At 37.6% G+C, this 20,812-nt stretch overlaps 1 protein-coding gene across 1 annotated transcript in view; it reads left to right on the forward strand.

Moving 5' to 3' along the window:
- Positions 1-20,812, forward strand: part of PDE3B (phosphodiesterase 3B) — a 172,952-nt gene that overhangs the window by 100,401 nt on the left and 51,739 nt on the right. The window contains exons 3-4 of the mRNA XM_043580732.1: positions 13,611-13,859; positions 16,602-16,744. Coding sequence (XP_043436667.1) covers positions 13,611-13,859; positions 16,602-16,744 — 392 coding nt within the window. The remainder of the gene's footprint in view (positions 1-13,610; positions 13,860-16,601; positions 16,745-20,812) is intronic.

Genomic DNA, 20,812 nt, shown 5'->3' on the forward strand with positions numbered 1-20,812 from the left:
ACTGTGAAATCATGACCGGAACCGAAGTGGGATGCTTAACTGACTGAGTCACCCAGGCACCCCTGTAATGGAACTTTTGACATTTAAAAAATTTTTTTCATAAGATTTTCTTTAACTGAACTAAAATGAATGGAACTTTCATTTAGGTATTAGTTGTTTGTTTGGTTTTTTAATACATTTTAATTGTAAGGAAGAAGAAGAAACCATACTTATATAAGTTTTTAAAATTTTTAATGTTTGTTTATTTTTGAGAGAGAGAGCATGAGCAGGGGAGGGCAGAGAGAGAAAGAAACACAGAATTCGAAGCAGACTCCAGGCTCTGAGCTGTCAGCACAGAGCCTGACGTGGGACTCAAACTTGTGAACCGTGAGATCATGACCTGAGCCAAAGTCAGACACTCCACTGACTGAGCCACCCAGGTGCCCCAAGAGTTATTTTTTAAATGTTACTCATATAACCTGGGCTCAGAATAAACTACTAATTCCATATTAAGGATGAGATTTTCTTTTCTTACTGTGGGCAACTGATTGACAGCAGGGAAAAAAAAAAGATTTAAGGCCATATATGAGAAAAAGCAAAAACAAGTGGCATTTTGTTAGGGAAATGAAAACACTCTACTTAGAGTTTTTGATAAACTTCTAATTGAATTATACATACAGAAAAGTACACAGCCTGGGGTACCTAGGTGTCCTGGTCAGTCAAGCATCCTACTCTTCATCTTAGCTCAGGTGTTGATCTAGGGTTGTGCCGTGAGTTCAAGCCCCGAGCTGGACTCTGTGCTGGGCATGAAGTGTACTTAAAAAATATATATGTATATGTAAAAGAAAAGTGCATAGCTTGATGAAGTTTGACAAAGTAAACATCCCATGTGACTAGGACAAACATCCAGAAGTAGAACTTTACCAGCATTCCAGAAGCCTTACTTATACACCGTTAGGGGTTATTTCCTGTATCCCCAAAGATAATGTCTATCTTGACTTTGAGTAGTTAGTTTTGCTTATTGATGAACTTCATATATACAAATAAAATCCTGTAATATATACTTTTTTTCTTAAAAAAATTTTTTTTTAATGTTTATTTATTTTTGAGAGAGAATGTGAGAGCGAGGGAGGGAGGTAGAGGATCTTAAGTAGGCTCCATGCTGACAGAGAGCCTGATGCGGGGCTCGAATTCACAAACTGCGAGATTGTGACCTGAGCTGACGTCAGACACAACTGACTGAGTCACCCAGGTGCCCCAATATGTACTTTTAAACTTTTTTGGTCACTTAAGTAATATATATTCATATCAGAATTGAAAATACAAATATAAGAGAAAGAAGAAAAACCATTTCTAAACATCAAACAATAACTATGTTAATTATGTTAACTTTTGATGTATATCTTTACAGATCTTTTCCCATTTTTCCATTGTATTAAAATCTATGTATTCTATTCTACAAAAATTATAATATTATGGTTAATGTACTGTTTTGAAACCTGATGGTTTTCACGCTAATCGATAAATATCAGTAAATATCAAATCTCTGTTCTTTGTATTTACAGAAACATTACCCATTTATTAGAGTTATTTAGTTAGTTGTCTCTATACCAATTTTTAAAAAATGAATATTCCTTTGAATGAGCTTTATTTTTAAAATGTGAATGGAATATCCATAACAGCCATAAGAATAAAATATTTTCTGGATTTTGGTGAATAAAAATGTAATTATTGCAGTCAAATGAAATCAAGAAGGCCACTTATGACCTAAAAAGGGCTGGTTCTTTGACCTACAGAAGGGCTTTCTCATCAGTCATATCCACAAAGATCCTCAGTTTTCAAGTAATAGAGTATTTAAATTATTAGTAAAATCTAAAGATAAATAAGCAGTCCTGGTTAAAAGCATGGGCTTGTAGTCATACAGACTGGTATGTGATATCAGATACCTGTCTCCCTCTTTCCTCCCTCTCTTCCTTTTCCTCTAAAAAAAATTTTAGTGTAACATTCATATATAAAAATGTGTAAGTCATAAGTGTACAACTTGATGAATTCTCTCAAAGTGATTATATACATGTGATTGTCTTTCAGATGAAGAATTCAGCTCCCCCAAAGTCCCCCCTTGTGTTCCCCTCCTGGTCATCAACTTCTCCCAAGCACTATATCAATGTTGATTTTTGTCATCACAACTTAGTTTTTCTGTCTTTGAATTTTATATGAGTGGAATTAATGATATGTATTTTTTGCTTCTTTCTTTCAAAATTATATTTAGGAGATTAATATTATTGCACATAGCAGTAATTCATTCATTTTCATTCTATTTAGTAGTCCATTGAGTGAATATACTCCAATTTTTTCATCCTATAGTAGATGGACTTTTTCTTTTTAATTTTCATTTTTGGCTGTCAGGAAGCAAGAATTCCTCTTGGTCATTCTAGCTGGGCTAAGAATCAAACTGGCATAAGACAGATGAACAGGAGAAAATCAAATTTAATAGGCATCTGTATAGGGAGTCCACATAGACATGGAAATTCCCAAAATAATCAGGCAAAATAAGGTATATATGTCATTCTCAACTAAGGAGAAAGAGGGCATGGTTCTAGAACTTCAGAGGAAAGGAATATAATTCACAGTAAGTAGAGCATATGTTTGGTAATTAGATGTTTGCCCTGCTGTACAGATGGTTCACCCAGATAAAATTGATCTCTGCTGGGGGCTTCTGGCTGGCTTAGTCAGGTAGAGCATGTAACTCTTGATCTTGGGGTATAGGTTTGAGCCCACATTGGGTATAAAGATTACCTAAAAATAAAATCTTAAAAAAGATGATCTCTGCTAATAACCCTTATTCTGGGAAAGACCCCCCCCCCACTTCCCCCCCGCCAATATAGATTCTTCTATTAGTTAAGGGAGGTGCAAAAGTTTCTCATGGGGCCACAGGATCTCAAGGGCCTTCAGCTTAAAAAATAATCCACATGCCAAAGTGGCACATTCTGGGAGGGCCTGTCCTGAACCCCTTCGTGGCTATTGCAAGTAATGCTGCTGGAACACTATTGATGTCTTTTGTTGGGTATATATCTTAGAGTAGATTGCTAGCTCATCGAGTATGCATGCATATGCTGAGTTTCAGTAGATAGTACTCAGTAATTTTCCAAAGAGATTGTATCAGATTTTACCCAGCCATCAGCCTCTGATAGTTCCAGTTATTCCACATCATTGTCAACACTTGGTAGTGTCTGTTTTAAATCATTATGGTAGCTGTGAAGCAGTATTATCATTGTGCTTTTAATAATTGCATTTCACTGATGACTCATCAGGTTGAGGATCTTATGTTAATTGGCTACCCAGATATTCTCTGGTCAGGTTTTTTCCTATTTTAATACTGATTATTTACCTTTTACTTGGTGACCAGTAGGATTTTTTGTGTATTTCAGACATTAATACACACACACACACACACACACACACACACGTATATATGTGTGTGTATATATACATATACATATATATATGTATATATACATATACATATATATATGTATATATACATATATACACACACATATATGTATAAGTATATATAGTATGTATGTTAAAGTGTATGTATTTAAAAATGTCTTTTCCCAGTCTGGTTTATCATGATGTCTTTTGATGAAAATATCACTAATGTTTTCTGTGGATGCCCTATATCAGATTAAGGAAGTTCCATTCTAATCCTAATTTACTAAGGACATTTTTTCTCTTTTTAGTCATGAATGGGTGTAGAATTTTTATCAGATGGTTTTTCTGCATCTATTGAGATGATTCCTGGATTTCTTTCCATTTATTCTTTTAATGTGGTGAATCATATTGTTTAATTCTATATCTGTGTTGAACCATCTCCATATTCCCAGAATAAAGCAAATTTGATAAAGATATTTAAAAAAATGTATAAATGTATATAAAATGTATATATGTATCACTGGATACTATTAATATTTTATTTTAGAATTTTGTATCCACGTTTATGAGAGAGAATTGGCCCCACAATTCTTGTTTTCCATAATGTTCTTGTCATGTTTTTGGTATAAAGGTTACAGTAGCCTTATAAAGTGGTATATTCAGTCTCTGTTATCTAGAAAAGTTTGGTAAGATTGGTATTCTTTCTTTCTTTAATGTTTAAAAGAATGTTCTGGTGAAGCCATCTCAGTTTGGAGTTTTTTTTATGAGCAAATTTTAAACTATGGATTCAGTTTCTTTAATAGTTTTAGGTCTATTCAGGTTTTGTATCTTTTTTTTTAAATTTTCTTTACATTTATTTATTTTTGAGATACAGAGTGAGACAAAGTGTGAGCGGGGGAGGGGCAGAGAGAGAAGGAGACACAGAATCTGAAGCAGCCTCCAGGCTCTGAGCAAGCGGTCAGCACAGAGCCTGATGTGGGGCTCGAACCCACAAACTGTGAGATCATGACCTGAGCTGAAGTCGGACGCTCAACTGGCTGAGCCACCCAGGTGCCCCTATCTTTTCTTATAACAGCTTAGTTACTGATGTGTTTTCTAGTAACTCCTTCTGTTGTTCCCTCCAGCATTGAGACTGCTGAAAGCTCTATTTTACTTTTTTTTTTTAATTAAAATTTTGTTAATGTTTATTTATTTTTGAGGAGGGGAAAGCAAATGTGAGTGGGAGAGGGCAAAGAGAGAGAGAGAGAGAGGGAGAGACGGAGACACAGCATCCAAAGCAGGCTCCAGGCTCTGAGCTGTCAGCACAGTGCCCATTGTGAGGCTTGAACTCCGGGACTGTGAGATCATGACCTGAGCTGAAGTCAGACGCTCAACTGACTGAGCCACCCAGGCGCCCCTCTGTTTTACTTTCAAAATAGAAATCTTTTTGAGAAATTTTGCTTGGTTTCTCCATCTCTTGGCCACTGTTTGCAAATTGGCAAATACCTTTCGGGGCAAAGCTGCTCTGAATTCAAGTTTGGTTTTGTTTCTTCTCTCAGAGTGCTTGCTTAGTCTTTAAAGCTCTGCCTGTCTTGATAACCCTGAACTCCAGTTTTGGTCTGCTAGCCTCCTGAGATGACAGAAAGCTCTACTTTATTTCCTAGTGTTTTAACTGCTCTGCTGCTTCTCCTCTCTGCCCTGGCCAGTTATGAATCTGCAGCGGTTTCCTTGAGGGGAAAAAGTAGCACAGAATAGTGGGGTTCATTTTAATTTTTTAACTCTGAGGTCTTATTCTTTCAAGCCCTGGCTGCTTGGCTGTGCTCTGAGGCTTTGAAATGGACTAGTTTAGTCCATTTTCTTTTCTAGACTAGTTATTCTAGGCAGAAGAGTTGGGTTGATACAGCCTTCTTTTGAAAAATAAGGCAAGCCTCTTAAGTCACTCTGAACCTATTTTCTCATCTATAAATTGGGAATAATACCACTTCTTTCAGAGGGCTGATGATGATGATGATGATGATGATGATGATAATAAAGTGCCTGGGAGATAGTAGCATTGAATAAAAATGTGAGCTAATCTTATATTAATTTCAGTAATAATGAATACTAAGTATCTCTGAAATTATAAGACAGGACTTAGCAAAATGTTTTCTATAAAGGACCAGGGAGTAAATATTTTAGCATTTGCAGGTGAAACAAAGCCACCAAGTCTGCCTACCTCCCCCTCCTCCTCTTCAATAACCCTTTAGGATGCATAATCTATTCTTAGCTCTCTGGGGAAAAACAAGAGTTTGCCACATATAAGCCAATGGGAAATAGGAATTTAAGTTCAGCTTTAAAAATTTGTCACTCTTGGGGTGCCTGGGTGGCTCAGTTGGTTGAATGACCGACTTCAGCTCAGGTCATGATCTCACAGTTTGTGAGTTCCGAGCCCCGCGTCGGGTTCTGTGCTGACAGCTGGGAGCCTGGAGCCTGCTTTGGATTCTGTGTCTCCCTCTCCCTCTGCCCCTCCCCTGCTCATGCTCTGTCTGTCTGTCTGTCTCTCTCAATAATAAATAAATGTTAAAAAAAAAAAGCTGTCACTCTTGCTTACTATACTCTTCTTACCCAGAAAAAAGTTCAAGTCCTTGTCATGGACTTAAATGACCTTGCATAACATGATCCCTTATTTTACTCCCTTTTACTTCTCTGCCCTCATGTTGTACTAATTTCTCCTTTATTCACTCTGCACCAGTTACTCTGGCCTTCTTGTTATTCTTCAAAGAAGCTAGGCAGCCTGTGCTTTCGGGTCTTCACACTTGCTGGTCTCCTGGCCTGGGATGCTGTTTTCCCATATTTCTGTCAGTTGTTAACTGTCTTTTCATCCTCTCTAATATTCCAGGGCCCTCTGTTACTTCCTTTTCTCTTTCCCCACTTTGTTCTTCCTCTTTAACCTGCTCAAAATCCATGATTCTCTGCTACTCAGATCTGTGAGCCTGGAATCTGGTGTTCTCAAAAATTTGGTCCCCACAGGCCTCCAACCTTATGTTCTAGTGCTCTTAAAAAAAAAAAAAAAATGAAGCCTGTACTTAAATTTCATGTTCCTTGTACTTTGCCATTTTACCACTTTTGTACCTTTATTTGTGCTCTTTCTTGAAGAATGAACTCCCCCAAATACATTTTTAGTTTTGTCGTAAAATATTTTCCCCTAATCTTTATAAATAAAATCCTACCAAATTAACATCTCAGCTCAAATGCTACCCCTTCCATAAAGTTACTGTTAACCATTCAGATTAAAAATTTTATGTATCTTCTTTGAACTCTGATGCCACTCTATTTGTATTTTTATCTCCTCGCTTTTCCATATTAATAGTAATATTTATTGTACTTTACCTGTATGGACTGCACATCACTCTATGTGCTCTGTGTGTATCTTCAGGGTTAATTCTCCCCTCTCCTCTCCACTAAGTATAACTATAAACTCCAGAAATACATTTTTTTTAACGTTTATTTATTTTTTGAGACAGAGACAGAGCATGAACAGGGGAGGAGCAGAGAGAGAGGGAGACACAGAATCCGAAGCAGGCTCCAGGCTCTGAGCTGTCAGCACAGAGCCCGACGCGGGGCTCGAACTCACGGACCGCGAGATCATGACCTGAGCCGAAGTCGGCTGCTCAACCGACTGAGCCACCCAGGCGCCCCTATAAACTTCAGAAATAACAAGGGGCAACCAAAGGAGAACTCTGAAAAATGGAAAGAGGAGGGTAGACTAGTTAGGGACCCTATTAATGGAGGAAAACAATAGTGATCGAGTTTCCTAAAACCCCTGCCTAACAGCAAAAGGTGACGCAGGTCCTGACTCCCCAGCCCAGCAACAGAATGTGATGCAGGTAGGCTCGTTCCTTCCCTAAGATTAAATGAGAGCCCTCGAACTATACCAAGTGAGTCTGGTTGCTCTAGCAAGGGAAAAGTGACCAAGAACTCCACTGACAGTAAGAGGTCCAGGGAAGTACTCTCATTCCCTACTGGGCATGAGATTCTCCTTACCCAGTGAGAGACTGAGTGGCCAGGGGGTCTGGCAAAAGAGGGGGGGGGTACTGTCACAGGGTGTGCCTAGTCTGGAAAGTGCTCTTTGTTTCTGTGGCCTAGAGACTCTCCTCCCCCACCTGGAAATACCAGGTGGCTCAATCTGAGGAAATTCCTCCTTCCCTCCTCCCATATCCTCACCAACAGAGGTACCAGCAGGGTCCCTTGGAAACCCTCGTGGCACCGGAAAAAAAGTCATGCAGTGTGAAATAGTACTTACTATGAGTGCCCTGAAAACTAATTGTCATTAGAACCACAGCCTGAAGAAGTAGACCAGGACCTGTGTGCTTTATCAAAGCAAAGAGCCTGCCTCTTTATACAAAAGATTTAAATAGGACTCAGTCTTCTAGGATAATAGCCAAAATGTTGATGATAAAATAAAAAAATCACTTGTTACACCAAGAACCAGGAAAATCACAACTTGAGTGAGAAAAGACAATCAACCCTTCACACCAAATTGAATCAGATTTGGAATTATCTGACAAATTTTAAAGCAGCCATCATACAAATGTTCTAACAAGCAATTACAAATACAAAATAGAAAAGCTCAACAACAACAACAAAAGTACAGACACATCTCCTTTTATTGTGTTTTACTTTATTGCACCTCGCAGATACTGTGTTTTTTACAAACTGAAGGTTTGTAGCAATCCTGCATCGGCAAGTTTATTTTTGCCGTTTTAACAACAGCATTTGTTCACTTCATGTTTTTTGAACACATTTTGGTAATTGTGAAAATATTTCAAACTTTTTCATCATTATACTTTTTATGGTAATCTGTGATCAGTGATCTTTGGTGTTACTATTGTAATTGTTCTGGGGTGCCATGAATCATGCTCATGCAAGGTGGTGAGCTTAATTGATAAATGTGTGTGTCATGACTGCTCCACCGACTGTCCATTCCTCCATCTCTCTCCTCCTGGGCCTCCTTATTCCCTGAGATGCAACAATACTGAAATTAGGTCAGTTAATAACCGTGCAGTGCCCTCTAAGTGTTCAAGTGAAAGTGCCACACATCTCTCACTTTAAGTCAAAAGCTAGAAGTGATTAAGCTTAGCGAGGAAAGCATATCGAAAGCTGAGATGGGCCAAAAGCTAGGCCTCTTGCATCATCCATTCAAGCTGTGAATGCAAAGGAAAAGTTCTTGAAGGAAATTCAAAGTGCTACTTCAGTGAATACGTGAATGATAAGAAAGTGAAACAGCCTTACTGCTGTGATACGGAGGAAGTGTTCGTGGTATAGATAGAAGATCAAACCAGCCGCAATAGTCCCATCAGCCAAAGCCTAATCCAGAGCAGGGCCCTAACTCTCCTTAATTCTGTGAAGGCTGAGAGAGGTGAGGAAGCTGTGGAAGAAAAGTCTGAAAGTAGTAGAGGTTGGTTCCTGAGGTTTAAGGAAGGAAGCCATCTCTATAACATAAAAGTTCAAGGGAGTGCTGATGTAGAAGCTTCAGCTGGTTTTCCAGAAGATCTAGCTAAGATAATTATTGAAGGTGCTTACAGTAAACAACAGATTTTCAATGTAGGTGAAACAGTCTTCTTTTGGAAGAAGATGACACGTAGGATTTCCACAGCCAGAGAGGAGAAGTCAGTGCCTAGCTTCAAAGCTTCAAAGGACAAGTCCTTTGAAGGACTCTTTCGTTGGGACTAATGCAGACGGTGACTTGATGTTGAAGCCAGTGGTCATTTACTATTCTGAAAATCTTAGGGTCCTTAAAAATTATGTTAAACCGACACTGCTGTGTAAATGGAACAGCAAAGCACATATATGTACAGCATGGTTTATCGAACATCGTAAGCCCAGTTTTGAGACAGACTGCTCAGGAAAAAAAAAAAAAGATTCAGAGATTGCTGCTCATTGACAATGCACCTGATCACCCAAGAGCTCTGATGCAGATGTGCAACAAGATTGATGTTTTCTTGTCTGCTAACACAACATCCATTCTGTAGCCCATGGAGCAAGGAGTACTTTTGAGTTTTCAAGTCTCATTATTTAAGAACTACATTTTGTAAGGCTACAGCTGCCATGGATAGTGATTTTTCTGTTGGATTTGGGCAAAGAAAATTGAAAACCTTCTGGAAAGGATTCACCATTCTCGATGCCCTTAAGAGCATTTATGACTCATAGGAAGAGGTCAAAATACCAACATTAACCAGAATTTGGAAGAAGTTGATTCCGACCCACATAGATGACTCCGAGGGATTCAATATTTCAGTGGAGGGAGCCTGGGTGGCTCAGTCTGTTAAGCGTCCAACTTCGGCTCAGGTCATGATCTCCTGGTTCATGAGTTTGAGTTCTGCATCAGGCTGTCTGCTGATGGCTCAAAGCCTGGGGCCTGCTTCAGATTCTGCGTCTCCCTCTCTCTCTGCCCCTACCCTGCTTGTGTTCTGTCTCTCTCTTAAAAATAAATATTTTTTAAAAATTAAAAAAAGACTTCAGTGGAGAAAGTAACTACACGTGGTAGAAATAGCAAGAGAAATAAAATTAGAAGTGGAGCCTGAAGATATGACTCAATTGCTGTGATCTCATGATAAAACTTCAACAGATGAGGAGTTGCTTCCTAGGACTGAGCAAAGAAAGTGGTTCCTTGAGGTGGAATCTACTCCTGGTGAGGATATTGTGAAGACTGTTGAAATGACAATAAAGGATTTAGAACATTACATAAACTTGATAAAGCAACAGTAGATTTTGAGAGGGTTGACTCCAAGTTTGAAAGGAGTTCTGTGGGTAAAATGCTATCACACAGGGGTGCCTGGGTGGCTCAATTGGTTAAGTGTCCAATTCTTGATTTCTGCTCAGGTCATGATTTCACGGTTTGTGAGTCTGAGCCCCCACATCAGGCTCTGTGCTGAAAGCATGGAGCCTGCTTATTTCTCCCTCTCTCTCTGTCCCCCCAAATAAATAAACATTAAACATTTTTTAAAATGCTGTCACACAGCATCACATGCTACAGAGAAATCATTTGTGAAAAGAAGAGTCAGTTGAATGCAGCAAACTTCATTTATTTTAAGAAATTGCCACAACTACCCCAACCTTTAGCAGCTACCACCCTGATCAATCTGCAGCCATCAATATCAAAGCCAAGACCCCCACCAGCAAAAAGATTGTGACTTGATGAAAACTCAGATAATGGTTAGCATTTTTTTAGCAATAAAGTATTTTTAAAGTTTATTTATTTAGAGAAAGAGCACGAGTGGGGAATGGACAAAGAGAGAGGGAGAGAGACAATCTCAAGCAGGCTCCGTCCTGTCATCACAGAGCCCAATGTGGGGCTCGAACTCATGACTTGTGAAATCATGACCTGAGCTGAAATCAAGAGTCAGACGCTTAACCAGCTGGGCCACCCAAGTGCTTCTAGCAATAAAGTTTTTTAAGGTATGTACATTTTCTTAGACATAATACCTTTGCACACACAATAGACTACAGTACATTGTAAACATTTATATGCACTAGGAAACTGGAAAATTCATTTGACTCACTTTATTGTGATATTAGCTCTGTTGCAATCTGGAGCCAAACCTGCAGCATCTCCAAGGTAGGCCTGTAGAAGTTATAAAAAAGAAAGAAATGGAAATTATGGAACTGAAAAAACTGTTAATGGAAATTCAAAACTTGCTGAATGGGCTCAGTAACAGAGTGGAGATGGCGGAGGAGAGAATCTGTGAACTGGAGGATAGAACAATAGAATTTATCCAGTTTGAACAACATAGAGAAAATAGATGCAAACAAAATGAATAGAGCCTTCGTGACCTAAGGGATAATAAAAGATCCGAAATTCATGTCTGAGTGTGAGGAGGGAGGGAGGAAGAAGGGGAGAGAGGGAGAGAGGGAGAGAGAAAGAGAAGGGAGGGAGGGAGAGAGGGAATTTAAATTTGAAAAAAATAATGGCTGAAAACTTCCCCAAATTTTGCAAAAAAAACGTAATCCTACAAGTTGGAGGAGCTGAGTGACTCCCAAATGTGAACCCCCCCCCCCAGTAATTTTATTGCAAGCCGTGTCATAATGAAATGTTTGAAAACTAAAGACAAAGGAACTTGAAAGCAACTGGAGAGAAATGACACATGATCTGTACCAGGAACATCCAACTCCGATATCATCAGATTTCTCATTTGGGTGTGGGAAAATAGATGCGGTTATATACAATTTGTGGAAGTATAGATTTAGCCAACATATGTGAGGGCAGTTTTATGGTAATGACCAAATTTTAACATGTTCATTTACTTTGGTTCAGCAATTCAAATTTATGGGAAGCTATTTGTCAAAAGTATGTTTAATTATCTGTTTTGACATGTATAGGGAAATATTTATTTATAAATACTAGAAATAGCTGGACTGTACCCTAATAATAGAAATGTTTTCAAATAAAAATGAAGACAAAATATACTTCACAGGGAAAAAAAATTCCACAAAGAGCAAAGATCTTACTTAATTATTGTTCTAACTTTCATAACATTTCTTAGTTCCAAAATGTATTGAGGATGCCTAATAAACCATTTCTTGGTGAACTCATTTAATGCGTTCAATAATTATGAATTGCAGACACACTCAAATGTAAGTTCAAGATATAACAAGGACACCAAAAGTAACATTAATTCACTGTTCTATCAGTGCACTCATTTCTATGGGTAATTGAGTTGAACACCATATATATGTATTTTCAAAAAGTAAAAATCATACCATATGTATACATCAATGAAATATTTGTTCTAAATTTTAAAAATATCATCCCTATCTATTTTTTAAGGCCAAGTCTGATGTTACCTCCTCCATGAAGTTTTTGATAACCATTTAGTTCAAAATCATCACTATCTTCTTTGAACCCTGACACTGTTTTTCCTGTCTTTTTGTCTTCTTATTTTCTGTAACATTAGTGGTTATACTGTTACTTATTGCACTTTATTTATTTATTCTTTAGGGGGAGAATAAGAAAAGTCTAATATTTATTGGGAGACCAGCACTTACTGAATAGCTTACATGTAACAGTTGCATTACAAATTAGTTCTTAATTCATAATGTCACCCAATAAAGAATAAGATAATCTTAAAATAAAAAATCCAAAAATGAAAAACCTATCAACTTGCCTCAAGGATAAGAGTCTAACTGTATACAGTACAAAGCCCTTGCTCCATTATTTATACTGTGGTTTTTTTGTTGTTGTTTTTAATTTTATTTTTTATTTTTTAAAATTTACATCCAAATTAGTTAGCATATAGTGCAACAATGATTTCAGGAGTAGATTCCTTAGTGCCCCTTCCCATTAGCCTATCCCCTCTCTCACAACCCCTCCAGTAACCCTCAGTTTGTTCTCCATATTTATGAGTCTCTTCTGTTTTGTCCCCCTCCCTGTTCTTATATTATTTTTATTTCCCTTCCCTTATGTTCTTCTGTTTTGTCTCTTAAAGTCCTCACATGAGTGAATTCATATGATTTTTGTCTTCTTCTGACTAATTTCACTTAGCATAATACCCTCCAGTTCCATCCACGTAGTTGCAAATGGCAGGATTTCATTCTTTTTGATTGCCAAGTACTACTCCATTGTGTATATATACCACATCTTCTTTATCCATTCATCCATCGAGGGACATTTTGGCTCTTTCTGTACTTTGACTATTGTTGATAGTGCTGCTATAAACATGGGGGTGCATGTGTCCCTTTGGAACAGCACACCTGTGTCCCTTGGATAAATGCCTAGTAGTGTAATTGCTGGGTCATAGGGCAGTTCTATTTTTAATTTTTTGAGGAACCTCCATACTGTTTTCCAGAGTGGCTGCACCAGCTTGCATTCCCATATTGTACTTTAAATATATGCCCTGTACTCTGCCTTATGTGCTTTGCATGTATTATCAGTCTTAACTCTCACGTTCGCCTTAGGTAGATGTTACTATCTCCATTTTATGGTAAAGAAACTAAAAAATTCAGATGTTGAATAACTTGCCTAAAATCATACAAGTAGGATTAAAGTGTAGATTTCAAACTCCAGTGTCTTTGCAACAAGGCCTAGTCACTATGCTGGACTGTCTCCTGAGGGAGTAAGGTAAGCGGAAGAACTGCTGTATATCGTATGTGTATATTGACTTAAAACAGAGTTTTTCTTAAACGTTAAGGTTTTTCTGTAACAAATATATAATTTTACCTTTTTTTTTTTTCTTTTCTAGAATTCTGGAGGTGGAAGTGGAGTTGATCTTTCAGTGCTAAATGAGGCTCGCAATATGGTGTCAGACCTTCTGATTGATCCAACCCTTCCCCCACAAGTCATTTCTTCCCTGCGGAGTATCAGTTCCTTGATGGGTGCTTTCTCAGGTTCCTGTAGGCCAAGGATTAATCCCCTCACACCATTTCCTGGATTTTACCCCTGCTCGGAAGTAGAGGACCCAGCTGAGAAAGGAGATCGAAAACTTCACAAGGTCAAGATACAGTAATCAGCCAGCCCTATACTTACCACATTTAATGATGTTTTCAAATTAAAACTGCTCCTTTGTAGCATAGATAAAACACAATTTCTTTTTCAAGGATCAGCTTTTTTGTACAGTATATTGAGCTGTTTGGGACTTTAGAGGTAGTTATAAATCTCAAATATTTCTAAATGAATATTCAGCTTTTATTCTAAATTATTCTAATCAGCAGTTATGACTTTTTTGGTTACAACTATTTATCATTGTCATTATTGTTTCTTAAAAAGCAGAAAAAAAAAAACCCACACAAATTTAATTCCAGGCTTATATAACAAACTAGTAGTCAAATCATGTCATTAATTTATTGTATTATTTAGGATCCTGAAATTGTTCTTGTTGAACCCCAAAGAATTGATCATTATAATATTCATTTCTCTGAATTACATAACATTATTTTAAATTGACTTTCACATTTTTTGGGGTCTGTTTTTCCACCCCTTTACCCACTAGAGATTGCTATAACCCAACAGACATTGATTTTTCCAGAATTAGATATTGGATGAATTTTTCTTTAAATATCAATGCTTCAAAATACAATTTTCTTTAAGAAATAATAAGTACTGGGCGCCTGGGTGGCACAGTCGGTTAAGGGTCCGACTTCAGCCAGGTCACGATCTCGCGGTCCGTGAGTTTGAGCCCCGCATCAGGCTCTGGGCTGATGGCTCAGAGCCTGGAGCCTGTTTCCAATTCTGTGTCTCCCGCTCTCTCTGCCCCTACCCCGTTCATGCTCTGTCTCTCTCTGTCCCAAAAATAAATAAACGTTGAAAAAAAAAATTAAAAAAAAAAAAAAAAAAGAAATAATAAGTACTATTCTAAGGTATACGTTATGCTTGTTTAGAATGCTTTCAATGTCTTTGTTGATAGCTAACATCATAAACTTTAGAAATAAAAACATTTTAGAGATTGTTCTAGATTAAATACTTTATTCTACAGGTAAACTAATGAAGACAAGATAAAATTCAAAGCAGTTAAATTTTCATTGTAATAGTGTATATGGAGCTTAGAAAAAGTTAAATATGGTTTTGGAAGGATTTTGATAATTAATTTCACTGTGTTCCCAGCATTAGGGTGTAGAAGTGTTGAAAAATTAAGCAAGCCCAATTAGGGCAAAAGTTTGATAATTACTGATTGCAAATCCAGATCAGAGGTGGCTATGTGATGCTTTTATTTTGTTTTGCTTATGTGATGCTTTTATTTTTAAAAAATACCTGCCTTCGTCAGAATCCAATTAACAATGGTACATAGTTACATGACATTCTTTTTAGCACTCTACTTATGAGGAACAGGTTAATGACAAGCATCAAAAAGTGATAATAATAAATTCAATAAAATAACTATGTATTCTTGAGTTAGTCTTCACTTGATATGTTGCTATTCCTTTATATTTTCCATTGACATTTGATGTTTAGAATAGTAACTTTTTTCTTTTTTTATTGAAGTATAGTTAACAGAGAGCAATTTTTAAAAATAGTGATTCTTAAAAATCTTAATCAGAAAAATCTTATTGATATCAATATTATGTTTGTTACTGTGCTTACTGTGTGAAAAAAAAAGTGTACTAGTACATTTTAGAAACATTTGAAACAATAATATTAATTAAACAGGATGCCTAAATGCCTCATTTCCTGAACATTTTAGTTAATCAGGTTTATTTTTGGTACTGGAATCTACTGATAGGAGTAAGTCCTGTAAGAACCAGGAAGTAAACCATATTTCTTTGTGTTCTTTAAACTTCTTAGTTGAATTTCATATCTAATTGGTCTCTGCGTTTGAAAAAGAATAGAAAAACCTGATACTCCAGAAAAGAACAACAGCATTTATAAAAAAGTAATTAGTAAGGAAAAAGGAATTATAAAAGATAATTTAATATAAATGTCTTATATATGTGTGTTAAGAACTAAGAAAGACTATATGGACCTAAGTTATAGCCAGAAAGGATTGTAACACAAAGAACTTTTTCACTATGAGTCTAAGTAACTATGAACCTTTACAAAATCAACATCCTTGGGAAAACTTAAATATAAGAGATATTTAGCTCTCTGAGATGGTTTCAGTATCTGCTGATGGGGGAAATTCAGAAGAAGCAATAAAACACCTCTATACAGTGGTAAAAAATAGAATACTTTGGCTAATTGAACATTTAGATCAATTTAGAATATTTTCAAAAACTAAGGTAAACTAGTAATGCTAATGGTGTTCTGAATTTAATTGCTAATTGAAAAGGTAGTTCTGAATCTTTCAGTTTCTCCAGGTTAACCCTATATACTTCAGCATTGTATTGAAAATAGAAAGGGTTTAGGATCTAGGGCTTATGGTGCCTGATCCTAAGCTTGTCCTCTGAAATTGTTTTTCAGGGTAAATCTTTCATACTTCCTTTTTAAATTGTCAAGTATTTATTTCTCATGAAACTAGGAGTAAAATGTACAAAAGAATAAAGATCTAGTAAAATTGTAGGGAGTTCAGAAACCATTGTTTAATGGGAGGAACACTAAATAGAACAATAGTATAGAATGTAAAATTTGGAGTAAATCTGACATATCTTCAAGATAAAATGTCCTGTGTCTCCTGTACATACTAAAAATCTACTGTATTGTATACAATCTGTGTATTGGTATTTTTACATGTCATCTTTAAAAATACATACACAGCATATCTAAGGGTGACAGTTTTAATCATCGTTAAATTATTCCACAGGGACTACACAGTAGGAATAGCTTACCAACTCCCCAGCTGAGGAGGAGCCCTGGAACTTCCGGTCTGCCACCTATTGAACAGTCGTCGTCCCGGTGGGAACGCAGTAATGGCAAAAGGCCACACCAAGAGTTTGGCATTTCAAGGTACAATCCCCAGTCTTTTAAAGAAATTTGAGTCAAATACACCACTTTGTTTCTGTTGAATGAAGTTTGAAATAACTAAAGCAGAAAGGAACAGTTGAAGTATTTTAGATGTAGGACAGCATGGGTAGTAATAAGGCATAATAGCGAAACTGATTCGTAAAAAGAAGCTAATGTGTCTTCTCTGAAAAGTTAAGTACGTTGGGTACAAGGCATGCTGGGGCCTTAAGAACATGAATCAGGGAGGCAGTTTAAGGAAACCAGGGTCAGTTTAGGACGGGAAGCGGGAAAGGTTTTAAATCGGTATCTGTGACCGTTGTAGGGGCAATCACACAGGTCCAGTGCATGGTATCCAAAGGAAGGTCAACAGAGCTACTGACTTGTTAACGGAAGAGCACATTTCCAGGGCTCATCACCGATGTTAGATACAAGGTAGCCAAACTCTTGTTCCTGCTGGAGAACTAAGACTACTAATATATTCTGTACTCGCTTGAGGATTTACTTGGAACTAAACGGTGCTAATCCTACACATGAAGGGCATCAGTAACGGTAGCTCAAGGAAGGTGGGAAAATGCAGGAGCTGAAATTTTCTGAATGTAAACATACCCATCTACCCTCATAACAAAGGAGTCAATACTTTGTCTTTTAAAAGCCAGGAGACATAGTGATCTCATGTGTGAGTTATGAAGTTCTATGTAGTCAGTGATCTCACTGTGTTAACAAAATTGGAATTAGGGGCACCTGGGTGGCTGTCAGTTACGCGGCCGACTTCGGCTCAGGTCATGATCTCACGGTTCATGAGTTCGAGCCCCGCATCGGGCTCTGTGCTGACAGCTCAGAACCTGGAGCTGTTTTGATTCTGTGTCTCCTTCTCTCTCTGCCGCTCTGTCTCTGTCTCTCTCTCTCTCTCAAAAATAAATAAACGTTAAAAAAAATTTTTTTTTTTAAAAATTGGAATTAGGGTAAAGTTTCTGCTAAACCATTGTTAGTATTGAGCACTTTGTTTAGCTTGAGCTGTAGAGTTACACATTTGAAACAGTAGATGGCAGGATTGGATCATACTGATTTATCAGTTAAAAGTGGTGTTAACGTTTATATAGGAAATGTGATCAGATAATTGTAATTTTCCAGATTCTTGCAGGATTTATTAATTTGAATTTTCTATAATATATTCAAGTAAATGAGCTCCTTTTTTTATAAAGGAAAAATTGAATGAAATGATACATGAAACAGGAATGGGTTGAATTACAGAGTATGGTAAAGGAAAATGAGCTTTGGTTCAACACTTGCCCAGAACCTAAACATAATGGTCTTATTTTTGTTGTTGTTGTTGTCGTTGTTGTTTTTTAATGGAAGCAGGATATGGGGAAGTCAGTGATATTGGGAACTGAAAATACAACATATTTCTTAACCACAGGGAACATCATCTTGAGAATATTGTTTGGCTTGAAACAGAATGATGAAAATGATTGCTTTTTAATCCTTCAAAATCACACTGATGTAATAGCAGTACATTTGCAATTAAATGTGATACAGTGAGTTAAGGTCACTTTTAGCCTGCTGACTTAAGATGATTGATATTAAAATAGAAACATGGTCCAAAGAAAATTAACTCTGAGAAATGTTCATAAAAGAGGTAAACGTACGCAGATTCAATGTAATTACTTAACTCTCATTAAAACAAAGCCATGTGCCTCACGAAAGATTTAGAAACTTGGAGAATAAAGTAATTGGTGGTAATATGTATGGCAATCATATTAGATAGATAGCATAGCTATCAGTCTTTCATGTATGGTAATTTCTTGTTCAGGAACCTTTAGGCTTTAGTAGCTCAAACCGAATAGACATGTGAATCCAGAATCACAAGGCATTCATTTTGACTTTGCTGGAATACTCTAGAACTGAGGTCACATATCCTACATTTTTTTTCTAAATTTAAAGATTTTTTTAAAAGTTTATTTATTTATTTTGAGAGAGAGAGAGAGCAAGTCGGGAAGGTGCAGAGAGGGAGGGAGAGAATCTTAAGCAGGCTCTGTGCTGTCAGCACAGAGCCCAGTGCAGGGCCCCATCTCACAAACTGTGAGATCATGACTTGAACCGAAATCAAGAGTCAGACGCTTAACCTACTGAGCCACCCAGGCGCACCCCACATGTCCTACATTTTTGAATCTTGATTTGAACACAGCTTTGGATTTTGATGCTAGCTTCTCTGACTGTGATTTTAAATGACTCTGACTATGCTTTCAACATGATTCCAGTATTGAACCTCTCATTCCCTAAAGCTGTGACCAAAACCAAATTTCTCATCTCATCTCTCCAGTAACGTTTTCATGTTACTGTTTTTCTGCCCTCATTTCCTGACACAATGCTGCTACCCTCTCACTTAGTGGTTGCTTTAGAAAATGGATTTAGCTAGAAAACTTGGTGTTTGCATCCTCTTACCTTGTCCTGTAGATACCTGTTGTCAGGTCTGTCTCTGTGTCTCTTTTCCTTTCTGTTCCCTCTTCTCCTTTATCACTTTATACTGTTTCATGCTTTGTATCTCTTTACATGGGCTATTGAATTATCCTCTCTTGTTTTGTAAACATTTATTTATCATTGAGAGACAGACACAGTGTGAGCAGGGGAGGGGTAGAGAGGGAGACACAGAATCCGAAGCAGGCTCCAGGCTCTGAGCTGTCAGCACAGAGCCCGACGCGGGGCTCGAACTCACAAACTGCAGGATCATGACCTGAGCTGAAGTCGGTGGCTTAACCAACTGAGCCCTCCAGGCGCTCCTGAATTTTCCTCTTAATTGACCTTTCCATTTCTAATATCCTTCACTGCCTGTTCCATCTCCTACCCTTCCACGACAATTCTTCCTTAAATGAAACCTTGATTATACAGTTTTTCTGATCATTAAGTTTTTTGACCCTTAACGGATGCCTGTAGAATAGTGCCCAACTTCCTAGCCTGGGATCTGAAACCCTGTTATTCCCTCATGACAAAGCTGCACCCTTACTTGCAAAAATGAAACAATGTGAAAGATAGGAGCAGTCTTGCAAAAAACGTGACCAGAAGAGTGACTTGGAAAGCTCTCTAGGTGAAAACAACAGGCATGTGACTCCTGTTAGACTCTTCCTTGAACTTTCCTGATAATTTCGTTTTTTGTCTAACACATTTGAAAATTGAGTTGGATTACAGTTTGCAGCCCCACCTTGTTTGAGTGCAGAGTAATATAGGATTTAATTTTGCTTTTCTTCATGCTTTGTCTGGAGAAAAAAGTGAAGTGTTATAAACTGTACAGTAGCTGTGATAAACAGAATCCAAGGGAAGAAAACCACCAGGAAGAAGGGCTAGTCACGTTTGAGCAGCCACTGCATTACCTGCCCTCAAGACTTCACCTCTTAAAGTTCACCTGTTAAAGGACTTCAGATTTTAATTAAGAGGGCCATTGTTTTACAAAACCAAAATATGTCCATCTTCCTCTATTTATCTGAAATTCCAGTCAAGCTTAACTATTTGCTATTCTCTCTGTTCCTCCGCTTCTATGCTCCCCACAACACTCCTGCAGTTGTTCTCTCTACCTTGAACAGGTCTTCTCGGCCTCATGCTTCTACAGCGTTCAAGATTGGGCTCAGATGTGACCTCTTAAGAATAACACCCTGATACCCTCCTCCCTCAGTTTCCAAGGAGAAGCAATCTGTTTCACCTCTGAATCTCCTTAACACCTTTTCTTTGCCTTTCATGGCACTTTCACTTTCAACCATGTGTTAGTCATTACTGCTCTTCTGAGGCCTGCTTGATTACTGTGATGAGTTTGGGATTGCAGTAAAATGGATCTTGAAGATAAACAGCTGCCTAACAAGCATCTTGCAGGAGTAAGGTGTTCGTATTATATTGTGATGGTTGATGGTGACTTCTGCTTAAGTTTCAGACCTAGGATGAAGGTTCGCTGGTCAGGAAGTTCCAGGAAATGTGGGTTAGCTGACAATTGGATTATGCATCTCTGAGTTCCAGTATTAGTAGCTATGGTTAAAAAATGGCTAAACTTGTATCTTTGGACTGACTGCTAGGACCCAGCCCTCCCTG

This window comes from Prionailurus bengalensis, chromosome D1 (genome assembly GCF_016509475.1).
Source record: "Prionailurus bengalensis isolate Pbe53 chromosome D1, Fcat_Pben_1.1_paternal_pri, whole genome shotgun sequence".
Classification (NCBI taxonomy): domain Eukaryota; kingdom Metazoa; phylum Chordata; class Mammalia; order Carnivora; family Felidae; genus Prionailurus; species Prionailurus bengalensis.